Genomic DNA, 13,379 nt, shown 5'->3' with positions numbered 1-13,379 from the left:
TAAGAAAATTCACTTTTACAAAGAAACTTGAGTTCGCTTTTATGAAAGGATTTGAATGGCTTTTCACTTTCATGAAAATAGCTTCCAATTGTACTGAATGGGTCTATGCTTTACAGTTATTTGGCTTACGAAAGTTATCATAGGAATGCTCTACTTTCGTAAAGTTGGGTATACATATATGCAGTACAGGTTATATAAAGGTGTGTGTGTGTGTGTGTGTGTGTTTATGCCCAAAAGCGTCAGCTTTGGAGAGTCGACTTTATAGAGCTGCAGAGTTCGCATTGACATCCCCAGTGATTTGATGATATTCTGCAGGTCAGTTCGCCTTCCTGGCAGCTATCTCATTCACTGACCCTCTCAGAGAATCTCAGGCTCTTTCTATGCCCTCTCCAATCTCTCTTTTCTCCATGACAGCCTGAGTGTTGCATCGTTAAAATTAAAACAAAACGTGCTAAGGAATAATTTACACGAGCCAATTAATGCTACATCCAAACAAGAGGGATAAAAACAAACTTGAAGGCTATCTTGGTGTATCAGAGGGAACGGAATGCAAGAGATGTTGTTCTGTCCTGTTGCGACATCCCTCTTATTCAAATTCAGCATTGAGTGCAACCCAAAATAAAGAGCCTGCAGCTCACACGCTCATGTTCTTACATAAAGGTATATGGTACCTGAAATCTCAGCATGAGATTTTTAAAGTTAAGGCAATTTTCTGCATTTTACTTCCATTTGTACAGATCATAAGGAACTGGTTTTGGCATCCGCAAAATAACTGATAACTTAAATGACAACTTAAAAGGACCACCGAATGAAGAGAGACACAGGATCTTCCTGCAGAAAACCTGTCTGAGGTCACATCAAACCAAACGCCCCAGCCGGAAGATATTGTGCCTGCAGATCAGAAAGCTGGAACAACTCTGTTTGGGCTGTTTTATGTTTGCAGAACACAGCATGGATGTGTGGCAAGGATCGTTCCTTTTCTTTTCATTTCACAGCTGCAGTGACAAGTGATTGATGTGTTATGTTTTAAAAAAAACTACCTGCTGGAGAAACTCAGCAGGTCCAGCAGCGTCAGGCCTAGAAATTGAAAGGTGAATGTTCTGGGTGGTATTAACGAAAGGTTTCGACCCAAAACATTGACCATTAAAGGGGCTTCTGAACCGACACATGATTATGCAGGGAACACGTGCAGCAGCGATTTAGATCAATATGGCATCATGTTCAGTAGGATCTGGTAGCTCAGTGATCTTGTAAACCAGGAGTTGCGAGTTCGTTCTTCCCTGCGGCCTCATTTCTGTGAGGGGCGCTGGACAAAGTGGTGACTCTCTGTCTTCCTTACGGTAGACAAAGTTGAAGAATTTCATGTATAAATACATTCTAAATATAGTATTATGTATTATAAAGGAACCCCTTTACGTTTCCTCTGGTGCATTGATCCACGCTCAAAAATGATCATTGTTTTAGAACTATTTCTCAGTGGGGAAGTCCTTCTAAAACCTCCAAACACTGGACATTTCAGGATACACAGTGGCACAGCTAGTAGAGGCACTGCCTCACAGTGCAAGAGAACCAGGTTCAATTCTGATCCCTGATACTGTCTGTTTGGACTTTGCTCCATCTCCCTGCGATAACATGGATTTCCTCTGGGTGCTCCGATTTCATCAAACTTCGCAAAGACAAGCAGGTTGACAGGTTAATTGGCCACTGCAAGTTGTACCTAATGTGTAACTGAACAAAAGATTGTGGTGCTGGCGGCACGTGGGGGCCCGCTGTGTGGCTGGCCTCCATCCCCAGCCGTGTCCATTGCGCCGGGGAAAAGTGACGTCACTACGGCCGGCGGCAGTGACATAACGTCAGCCGGAAGTGACGTTGCTGCAGTTCTCGGCAAGCGGCGCTGCCGAGGGCGGGAACTGGTGAAGGAGCTTGGGGCACACACTGCGACAGTTGCTGGCGGGGCTGGATGTTGCATGGTCGAAGTCAGGGAAGGCGGAAGTCGTCGCGGGGACAATGGCATGTGTGGGTGGGGTGGTCTGCGGGGGAGGAGGGGAGGTCATAGTGGGCCGCTGAGCTGCCAGCAAGTTATGAGAGGCACACTTTTGGAAAGTAGCCTTTCTTGCCGCATCGAGAACAATACTGGTTCCTAGCTGGGCAATTTTGGCACGATCGTCGATCTGACCCACACCAGGACTCACAGTACTTACAGGGGCACCGGGCGCCTGCCACAGCAACATTCTCCTCCCCAGCTCGGTCTGGAGCTGCAGCTGCAGTGTGAGAGGGCCATGAGGGAGCCTGGGGGAACCTGGAATTGAAGGCTTTGATGTCCAGGGCTGCTGCTTCCAGAGTTTGGACCACTTCCACAGTTTTGTTTAGGGCATAGATGTTGTCTTCCAGCAGCTTTTGCCGGATGGCCCTTGAGTGTAGGCCTTGGATGAAGGCATCCCAGATCAGCCTCTTGACCTCCTCTACACCTACCCCGGGTTCAGCCAGACACGGTTGGGTCAACTCTCGCAAGTGTCCCAGGTAAGACTCAGCCGCTTCCCCAGGTTGCTGGGCTCGGGTGTTGAGGAGGTACCTTGCACAGACCGCATTCATGGGGGGCTTGTACAAATTCTTGAGAGTGTCCATTGCTCTCTTGTATGTGGTGCCACCTTTGGTTGCCTGGAAGGCATGGGAACCCAGTTTAGACTGGAGTAGGACCAACCTCTTCCTATCTGAGTCCAGGATGCTGCCCTCATGTACCTCGACGATTGCCTCGACCGCATGCTGCCAGATCTCGAAGCGTGTCTGGGCTTCCGAGAGGTGTGAGTTGACTTTGAGGCTCCCTGCACACAGGAGTTTTTCCATGGCAGCCATAGGAAAATTTTGTGGATTAAATTGTGGTGCGCTGTTAGCCAGAATCAGACACACACAAAAGTAAAGACTGTACAACAGGCTTTAATCCACAAAGATTTCCACAGAGCCAGGCTGGCTGTGGCTGCAGCAACTCTGAGTGAGGCCTCGGGAGGCCGTTGCAGGCTTATATCCCGGAGGGTGATTGACACCCGTCCGGGTGGGGCTTGATCCATTCAGGCCGACTGGTTGACACCCGGCCAGGTGTTGTCCTGTCCCCTTACACTCCTGCAGGTTGCCTCCTGCAGTAGGCCGGTGGTGTACCACCACAGAGATTAATGTTGGAAGAATTTAAAATAAATTGGGTTTATGTAAATGAGTTTGTCAGGCCAATAAGTGTTTCCATATGAATCTGCCCCTGTCTCTATGACCTACTGTCTGCTATTTGACGATGTGCCCAGAGATGGCAGTGTTGATGCAGTTGATCCTGGCTCGTTTTTGAGTGAATAGTCTGGACAATATCTTTTTTTAAAAAATGTGGTTGCGGTGGAAGATGTAAGAAATTCCAATCTTATTCTTTAGAAAGTTAAAATAAAAACATGGATGCTTGTCTCCAAAGTCTAAGTGTCCCAAAGGAAAGATACTGCCAGAGTTTAACAAAAAAAAACCCAATTTGTTTGTCCACAGAAAATTGGAAAAATTTGAAATCTCTTTTGTTCTCGGCCTTTATTTTTCATCTTTGAATAAATAAACCAATAAATAAACCTAACGCCAACCATGTCATCCTAATCTTACATCTTTTCTTATACATATACATCTTGTGCATCTTCTACATCCTATCTGATACATCTTATACATTTATCTTACATTTTAATTCCTACATCTTGTTATTAAATAACTAATCTTCTACATAACTTCAGAACTTATGTAAACCCCCCCTCCCCCACACAATAATCGAGGGAGTAATACTTGAAATCCAATGGGTTTTTTGAAAATATTAGTGCATTAAATGAAACTAAGCCTGCTTTAATAAAAAAAGAATTGTGTCACCGCTTGCCCTAGATCTTCCCCTCACAGGGAAGTTGAGAATGAACATCATCAATGGATCCAATGGCCCAGAAACTCCAGCTCATGCCAAATGATGCATTGGAGAATGAGAAACAGGACAAGCCCTTTAGCCATAAAACATTACAGCATAGAAACAGGTTTTTTGGCCCATCTAGTTCAGACTAATTTTAATTGGTCAGCGTAGCAGTGAGTGCAACACTCTTACAGTCCCAGAGTCCCGGACACGAATTCGGCACTATCTTTTCTTTTTCTTTTTCAATCTTTTTATTATTATTATAATTTATAAACACATACAGTTCAAAGAGATATAAAGAATACATAGTTAGTAATGAATTAATACAGAGATATTAAACAATAATATTACAGAATAAAAATATATCATAAAAAATTTTAGATCAGTTTAGGGTGTGAACTATCTCTAAAAAAAAAGATATAATTAATAACAATATATGAAAAAAGAGAAAAAAAAACCCAAAAAAGAAGAAAAAACAAATCTGAATTAAAAAAAACTTAAAAAAAAACTTTAAAAAAAAACCTACAGATATAGCTAAACCACGCCGATCACTCCGATCTCATCTTACAGCCCAATTATCATACATAATTATAGAAAGAAAACAGAGCCAGATCAACTCACCACAAATGAAAATATTGAATAAATGGTCACCAGGTTAACTCAAACTTAGAAGGGGATTCATAGACAGAGTTTCTAATTTTCTCTAAATTTAAACATAGTATAGTTTGGGTAAACCATTGGAAAACAGTGGGAGGATTAACCTCTTTCCAATTCAATAGTATAGATCTTCTAGCCATTAGTGTAAGAAAAGCAATCATACGATCCGCAGGAAGAGATAAATAAGTCAAATCTATCATAGGTAATCCAAAAATTGCAGTAATGGGATGTGGTTGTAAATCAATATTCAAAACAGTAGATATAATGGAAAAAATTTCCTTCCAATAATTCTGTAAAGAGGGACAGGACCAAAACATATGTGTAAGGGAAGCTATTTCCAATGGACATTTATCACATATAGGATCGATTTGAGAATAAAAGCGATGGAGTTTATCTTTAGACATATGAGCTCTATGAACAACTGGCACTATCTTTAAGGAGTTTGTACATTCTTCCCATGTCAGCCTGGGTTTTCTCCAAGTGATCCAATTTCCCACCCTTCAAAATGTATCGGGGTTGTTGGTTAATTGGGATACAGGTATACCCCGCATTATGAAACTAGACCATTCCTTGGAAACCTTTTATAAACCGTAATGGCATAAAATGAAGATCCAGTTACCATTATTGGAGGCTATTTTCGTAAAAGCGAACACAAGTTTCTTTGTAAAAGTGATTTTTTTTGTCAAGCGAGTATTCATAAAACGGGGTATATCTGTATTTGGGCAGCATGGGCTTGGGGCCAGAAGGGCCTGGTACTGTACTGTAAAATCTATAAGAAGCACAATGAATATTTAGCCCACCTGGTCCCATCGACCTGCACCCAGACCATGACTCTCCATACCCTTCCCATCCATTAAGAGATTGAATCGTTTGGGACTGTGCTCATTGGAATTTAGAAGAATAAGAGGAGATCTTATAGAAATATATTAAAAATTATGAAAGGCATAGATAAGATAGAGGTAGGTAAATTGTTTCCATTGGTAGGGGAGATCAGAACTAGAGGACATAGGGTAGCAGATTTAGGATGGAGATGAGGAGGAACTGCTTTTCCCAGAGGGTGGTGAATCTATGGAATTCACTCCCCATTGAAGCAGAGGAGACAACCTCTGTAAGTATTTTTATGACAAAGTTGGATAGAGTTTTACATAGTAAAGGAATTAATGGATATGAGAAAAAGGCAGGTAGGTGGAAATAAGCCTATCATCAGATCAGCCATGATCTCAGTGAATGATGGAGAAGACTTAACAGGCCAGGTGGCCTCTTCCTGGTCCTCTTTCTTATGTTCTTATGTACTTATCCAAATAAAATGCACTTTCACTGGCAGCTTGTTTCACACTCTCACTACCCTCTGAGAGAAGTCCCCCCCCCCTAATGTTTCCCTTAACATTTCAACTTTCATCCTTAACCCATGACCCCTCCCATAGGCCCTGCAGGTTCTAGTGCAGGGCAAAGCTTAAAGTTGTGATGTGCTGAGCCAGTCTCCACTGTACATTTTGATCACACCCAAGGCAGTAGGAGGTGGTGTGGGGGCTGAGGTCACTGTCCCACAAAAAATAGCATCAGGTGATGGGATGGGTCTGGAGATGGCCAGCAGAGGTGAGGCGATCAGATAGGTTGAGAACTGTGCAAAGGCAAAGGTCGTTACCTTCATCACCACCGTTGGCTGGCACGTGATAGAAGGATCAGGATGTGTTCTAGGATGTCAGGTAGGAGATCACAGAGATGGATGGGCTGGGAGGGAGAACAGTGGTTAGGAACAGGGAATGCTGGAAGATCAGTGGCATATGGGGTTAGAGGCACTGAGGTGTGGGGATGTGTGAGCCCCAGGGACTCATCTTGTGCCATTTACAATCCTGCACGGTGGGAACCCAGTGATGGTTGCTCCCTGGACATTTTTCTGAGTTCAACCCAAAAGGTATCTAGGACATCCTGTGGACACCTGACATGGATATTAATCAGGAGCGCCAGGTTAAAACTGGAACCTCCCATGACATTTCTGAAGAAGCTTTTTTTTGGTAAAAGTGAAAGTCACTCCACTCCACATCCCATTTCTCCAGCTGAGTTTCTCCAGCATTGTATTCCTAATATTATCTTGTACTCTCCAAATGGATGGCATTTAACAGTGACTTCTCCATTTTCTGCTAGACCATTCTCCATCTCTTCCCTATCCCATAGATAGCTATATAACAATTACATCATAGAAACAAGCCAATTAGGTCCTTCTAGTCTATGCTGAACACTTTCTCCCAACTATCCCCAGTGACCGACACTCAACCCAAAACCCTCTATTCCTTTCTCGTCCATATGTATATCTAACTTCTCCTTAAGTGCTCATATCACGCCTGCCTCTGCCACTTCATCTAGAAGCTCGTCCCTCCCACCCACCAGTCTCTGAGTAAAGAAGTCCTCCCCTCCTGTTTCCTCTAAACTTTTGTCCCCTAACTCTCAACTCAAGTCATCTCGTTTGTATCTCCCCCTTTCTTAAAGGAAAAAGCCTCCCCACCTCTGTCTCCTTTTTCTCCAGTTCTCCAACCCCTTACCTCTTCATTCACAGTTATTTCCCCCTCCCCTCACCATTTACTGTTGTGCCCTCTCTCCCTTATCCATGTATTACCTTTTGTCTGTCAGCCTGTGCCCCAGCATTTTATTCAAACACCTGTATACATTTTGTGTATACCCTAAACATTGGTTATGTATCTTCATCTTTCCGATATAAAGGACACTTCTTGACCTGCTGAGTTTCTCCAGCATTGTGTTTTTATTTCAGATGTCCCTTCCCAAAACAAGCCTTCGATTTGAAGTCATAGATAATTATGGCTCAGCTTTCACCCCCTCAGTACTAGTCAGTAAGCTTCAAAGCCTGGGTCTCTCTACCTCCATGTAAAACTGCATCCTTGACTTCCTCATGGGAAGACCACAGTCAATGCGGATCAGTAACAATATCTCCTCCTCACTGACCATCAACACAAGCACACCTTAAGGATAAGCGCATAGCCCACTGGTTTACACTCTCTACTCCAGTGGTTCTCAGCCTTTTTCTTTCCACTCACCTACCCCTTTAAGTATTCACTGGGCTCATAGGTGCTCTGTGATTAGTAAGAGATGGCTTAAGGTGGTATGTGGATAGAAAGTAAAAGGTTGAGAACTGCTGCTCAACAATTCAAATGCCATCAGCAAATTTGCCAATGACACCACAGTTGACGGAAAAGTCACAGATAGTAATGAGGAAGCGTACAGGAGCGATATAGGTTAGCTAGTTGAGTTGAGCTAGTTGACTCTCTGTCAACAAAATTAAAGAATTGATTTTAGACTTCAGGAAAGGGGGAACCAGGAGAATACAAACCAGTCCTAATCGAGGGGTCAGCAGGGGAGAGGGTAACAAATGTTAAATTACTGGGTGTCAACATCTATGAAGGCCCAGCTTAGGGCCATCATGTCGATCAAGTCACTTGATTGGCATCAGTCTCAGCCGAGGAAGGATAATAAGCACTTCACCCAAAGATTTGACATCCCTTTTAAACTGGAATGCTGATTAAACTGACAATAAATTGTGTGTATCATCTACATCATGGACTAAAAGTGAAGAACTGACCTGGACGATGAGGCTGGCTCTGTCGTCTGTCTCTGTATCCGGGTGTGGCGCAGGATGTGATCCTTCATTGACATCTGGACATCCGCTGGAATGTCGGGCGACGTGTGGCTGATCTTCATGGCTGCCTCCAGGATGCTCATGGATGGTGACTCTTTCGTTTTGTCTGCCATTTCCTTGCTGTGGTCGGTGGCAGTAATGTTGACCGTGTCTCCTGGAACGGAGGTGTGAAAGAGGACTTTGGTCTTCCAGGGCACCCAGCAGAGTTTCCAGAACACAACGAGAAAGACCACCGCCAGGGCCAGTCCGCAGAGAATAAGTATCACTGCAAGCAAGCTGACAGAGATATCTGCAAGCAGAATGGGGGAAGCATGGGAGACAGGGAGGTGCGACAGACAAAGGGGTGAGAAATAAAGAGGAAAGACCCATGAGCAATATATGGTTTACTTTTCAATCACCTCTGAAAAATAGTCTTAAGGTCGCCTACTGAGATTGTGCTGGTTATCAAGTAACCACCAATAGCAGTTTCCAGGATTTATCTCGTGCCTGCTACATTATGGCACTTCAGGTATTTGTCCAACTATTCAATTGTGAGACTCTCTGCCTCCCCAGCCAACGTATTCCAGATTTCAACTACCCTCTGGATGATTCTCTCAACTTTCCTTCTTCAAACCACCTCTAAATTTAGACATGAAGCATCATAACAGGCCCTTCCGGCCCATGAATGTATGCCTCCCCAATACACTAATTAACCTACAATCCTCATACATTTCTGGAAGGGAGGAGGAAACCAGAGCACTCACAGGGAGAATGGACAAACTTACAGACAGCAACAGATTCGAATCTGGTGGTGTTATCTTTTTCTTCTTCTTTGGCTTGGCTTCGCGGACGAAGATTTATGGAGGGGGTAAATGTCCACGTCAGCTGCAGGCTCGTTGGTGGCTGACAAGTCCAATGCGGGACAGGCAGACACGGTTGCAGTGTTATAGTGTTATGCTAAATGCCACTCTAACCATGCCATATCTCCTCTTTCATCTTAAATATCTGCACTCTGGTCACTTCTGGACCAGGGTCAACATCCCTCTCCACATTAATGGTATTGAAGTCGAAAGAGTAGATAGCTTCAAGTTCTCAGGAATAAATATCTCCAACTACCTGACCTGGGACAAACATGGTCAGGAAAGCTCATCAATGTCTTTACTTTCTTGGAAGAACAAGAATATTTGGCATGTTTCCCCCCCTTCCCCCTCCCCCCATCCCTCAATAACATCCACAGATGCACAATCGAAAGCAACTTGCTGGATGCATCACAGTCAGGGGGCAGGAGCTGCTCTGCTCATAACCTGAACTTCCTTCTTTCTCCTCCTTAGACGCCAGGAATATCTCCCCCTGCTTAGGAAAGGTGGCCAACATAACGAAGGACCTAACACACCACCTCTCCCTCTTCCCATCAGAGTGAAAACACATACCAACAAGGACAAAGACAATCTCCTCCCTGTTGCCTTCAGCCTTTTGAATGAACCCCATAACACTGCTTCGTATTAATTGATCTTTCATGGTAACGCAGAACTCATTAATTATGCAATTTACATTGCTGTAAGAATGTTGGCGATTAGTCTGCTCACAGGAGCACTTTTCTCACTGTTCTCACTATTTAGTGACAAATAAACATAAACTCATGGGACAGATTTCTCTCTATCGAACCTCATTATGGCCTTCATAATTCACATTTTCTAAGAGGATGTAAACCCAGATCAATGGGTTGCAGAGTTTCCATTCAGAAACAAGATGTTAAGTTCCCCATTTTCATTGCATCAAAACATAAAAATAAGCAAATCAATATTTTAAGTAAAAATCATTATGTTTTCTTATTTCTCTGTGTTAAGGCTCAATTCATGGACACACCATTTCAAAATTAGCCTTACTGGAGAGACACAAAGCATTTTACTCTTTTGGGGACACCTGTGTTGCTGTGGTGTTGAGCCCCTGCTTGTCTCTCAGCTTGTCTCTGCATGTGAATTATGCCGCTCACTCAAGAATCCCTCCTTCATTGCTGAGAACTGACTACACCTGATCCATGAACTGGCAGATGACATGGTTGACTGTCACGCCATCACCTCCAGCTGGCTGTGATGGAAATGGCCGTCTCCTCCACACTTCCTTTTGTTGTTTACGTCTCTCCAGTTGGTGATTTCTGTTTGGGAGCTAGTGACTGTCATCACTGGCCTGACCATGAGCCATATTCATTGTGTTGGGCATCGGGCAGACCTGAACCCTGCATCTCAGGAATGCTCCCCAACCCACTCACTCAACTCCGGTCCACAGCGGCTGCCTCACCGACCCCTCCCCCCCACCCCCCTCCATCACAGTGAAGGTATCACCATCTCATTGCTACAGAAAAGATAAGAGGATGGATGCAGATTCACACCAGGATCCTGGGGGTCAGGTAAGTCACACCTAGAGGTCACTGGGGTCAGACCAAGGTCCTGGCACAGTTGGGAGGTCATGGAATCACACCAGGTTCCTATCACGAGGTTCGGGGAGGGCGGGGGTCACACCAAGATCATAGCACAGCCATGAGGTCACAGAGTCACACCAGGATCCTGGCACAACCAGGAGGTCACGAGGTCACACTAGGGTCCTGGCACACAATGTGCTGCTCAAGTAGAGTGCAGAGGTGACCATACCTATGAGTATTCAGACTGATCTATGTGGGTACCAGTATGGAAAATGTGATTAAGAATCATTGATTTAGTTGTATCCATTTTAGATGATTTTGGGTTAATTCTGTGCTTTGACTAAACTTGGTAGAGAGAGAGAGAAAGCAGAGTGCGATTTGCAATTGATTGAGCAAGCAGCAAGTCTGCTATTTTCAGCCCTGTGCATCACTCAATGCACATCACATTGACTAATCACCAAACACGCATGAATGCCCAATCCCTTTGGTACCTCAATGCACACACTCCTACGATGGACTAGGACAAGGGGAACTCAAAATTAAATCACATCACGCTCTTCATGTGGTGTGACTGAAGATGGTTTACTTGGGCAAAATGCAATCATAACTGTTCAGAATCAGACGTTATTGTCAAGAACAAATCATGAAATTCAATGTTTTGCCGTAGCGTCACAGTGCAAGCATTCATATTATGATCATCTTACAACATTACTATACAAGACAAATAATAGTACATGAAAAGTAAAGCAGTGCCTTTGGTTCATTGACTGTTCAGGAATCTGATGGCAGTGGGGAAGAAGCTGTCCTTGTGCCATTATGTGCACGTCTTTAGGCTTCATGGCAGATTGGAGTCAAGCTGGATGTTTGATACACACTTCCAGAGGCAACATCTTCTTTAGCAAGAGGGCGCTGGATGATGTCATTTTCCAAATCGCAAGCCTTTTGGAGAATTAAAGAGGACGTTAAACAGAACTGAAGAGTGTGCTGGCCCTGGCTCCAACCACTCGCCACCAGGGCCGAGCCAACAGTGCTTGCCCTGCCACGCTCTGGCTCTGTAAATGGTGCCAGCCCTCGTACATGCAGCCAATGGGAAGAGGTGTACAGACCCCAGGACACCGCCGACACCTGCAGCCAAATAACAGGTAAAAAGCAAGCCTTTAGCTCTTACATCGGCCCCTAATTATTATAATAAGACATTATGGCTACAATTATAATAATTACTATCATAAATAAAAACAAATACACAGAATATGCCACCATAATAAACGAGATGCAAACAAAGGAAAAGTCCATTATCAAAACTGTCAGCTTCTTGAAAAAGACAGATTTTGGTCATTGGTCCGTTCAGAAAGCCAGTTTTCATCTTAATCTGAACCTGATGTACATGTCCTCCTTTGACTTGAATGGCATCAACAAGTCTCCCAATCAACCAGGAATTCCAAGGTGCCGAATCGTATACGATGATCATAACATCCCCGGGCGTGAAATTCCGTCCGATCTCAGACCATTTTTGTCCCTCCTGCAACAAGGGAAGATGTTCCTTTCACCCATCTCTACCAGCACAAATCCAAAATACATCGAGCATAAATATCTTCTTTCTGAAACTGCCCCGGTGGGATCAAAGGTTTAGTCTTAAGAAGTAAAAGATCGTTTGGTTAAGTGCATTGAGGTCATTCAAATCTGCAGAAGACCCGGTGATAGGAAGACTATTAAGAATAGCTTCAACCTCACACAAAATTGTCTGAAGACTTTCATAATTAAGAATCTGTCCATTCAAGATAGAACTTAGAATCTTCAGGACTGATCTAATCAGTATTTCCCAAATACCTCCATGGTATGATCTGACTGGTGGATTAAACATCCAATTAACTCATTTCTGGAGCACGGCATTATAAATTTGACTTTGATTCTGGTCTTCTATTGCCTTCTTCAACTCACGTTGAGCTCCTACAAAATTAGTATCATTGTCAGAACGTAATTCTCTCACTTGACCACGTCTGGCCATAAAACATCGTAGAGCACTAATAAAAGATTCCGTATTAAGTGAAAATACCACTTCGATGTGAATTGCTCTTATAGCCAAAAAGGTCAAAGTAACACCATATTGGTTTTCAACACATCTTCTACATTTTACTTCCAAAGGTCCAAAATAATCAACTCCAACATACATGAATGGAAGTTCATCTGGTGAGACTCTATCTTCAGATTTCAGATTTATTGGCAGGGTATTTACATGAAGCCACGCACATCTCTGAGATTCCTTTTTCCTGTGGGTCCAGCAGAAAATAAACTGTACACAGCATGAACGTGTAAGCAATCAAAAGAACTGTAAACAGATAATGAATGCAAAACAAACTGACGGTTCAATGCAGAGAAAGCAAAGAAAATCAATAAAGTGCATATTCTTAAATGAGTCCCTGATTGAGTTTGTTGTTGAGGAGTCTGATGGTAAAGGGGTAACAGATGCTCCTGAACCTGGTGGTGCGAGTCTTTGGGCACCTAGACCTTATTCTTGATGGCAGGAGAATAGAGCGTGTGCTTGGATGGTGTGAGTCTTTGTTGATTTGTTCTCTGACAACAGCGTTCCCTGTGGATGTTCTTGATGGTGGGGAGGGTTTTGCCTGTGATGTCCTGGGATGTGTCTACTACCTTTAGGAGGGCTTTACACTAAGGGATGTTAGTGTCCCCATACCAGACCGTGATGCATCCAGTCAGCACACTTCCCACTGCACATCTGTAGAAATTTGCCAGGGTTTCTGATGTTA

The 13,379-nt window shown here is 43.7% G+C and overlaps 1 protein-coding gene across 1 annotated transcript in view; it reads right to left on the bottom strand.

Moving 5' to 3' along the window:
• Positions 1-8,926, bottom strand: part of LOC138765540 (synaptotagmin-6-like) — a 100,944-nt gene extending 92,018 nt beyond the window's left edge. Inside the window, exons 1-2 of the mRNA XM_069942571.1 lie at positions 8,914-8,926; positions 8,160-8,505 (exon numbers count right to left, since the gene is read on the bottom strand). Of these exons, the coding sequence (XP_069798672.1) occupies positions 8,160-8,505; positions 8,914-8,926 (359 nt within the window). The remainder of the gene's footprint in view (positions 1-8,159; positions 8,506-8,913) is intronic.
• Between the last annotated feature and the right edge of the window lie 4,453 nt (positions 8,927-13,379).

The sequence above is a fragment of the Narcine bancroftii genome, chromosome 5 (genome assembly GCF_036971445.1).
Source record: "Narcine bancroftii isolate sNarBan1 chromosome 5, sNarBan1.hap1, whole genome shotgun sequence".
In the NCBI taxonomy this organism is placed as follows: Eukaryota; Metazoa; Chordata; class Chondrichthyes; order Torpediniformes; family Narcinidae; genus Narcine; species Narcine bancroftii.
This window is presented reverse-complemented; position numbering and strand designations above follow the sequence as displayed.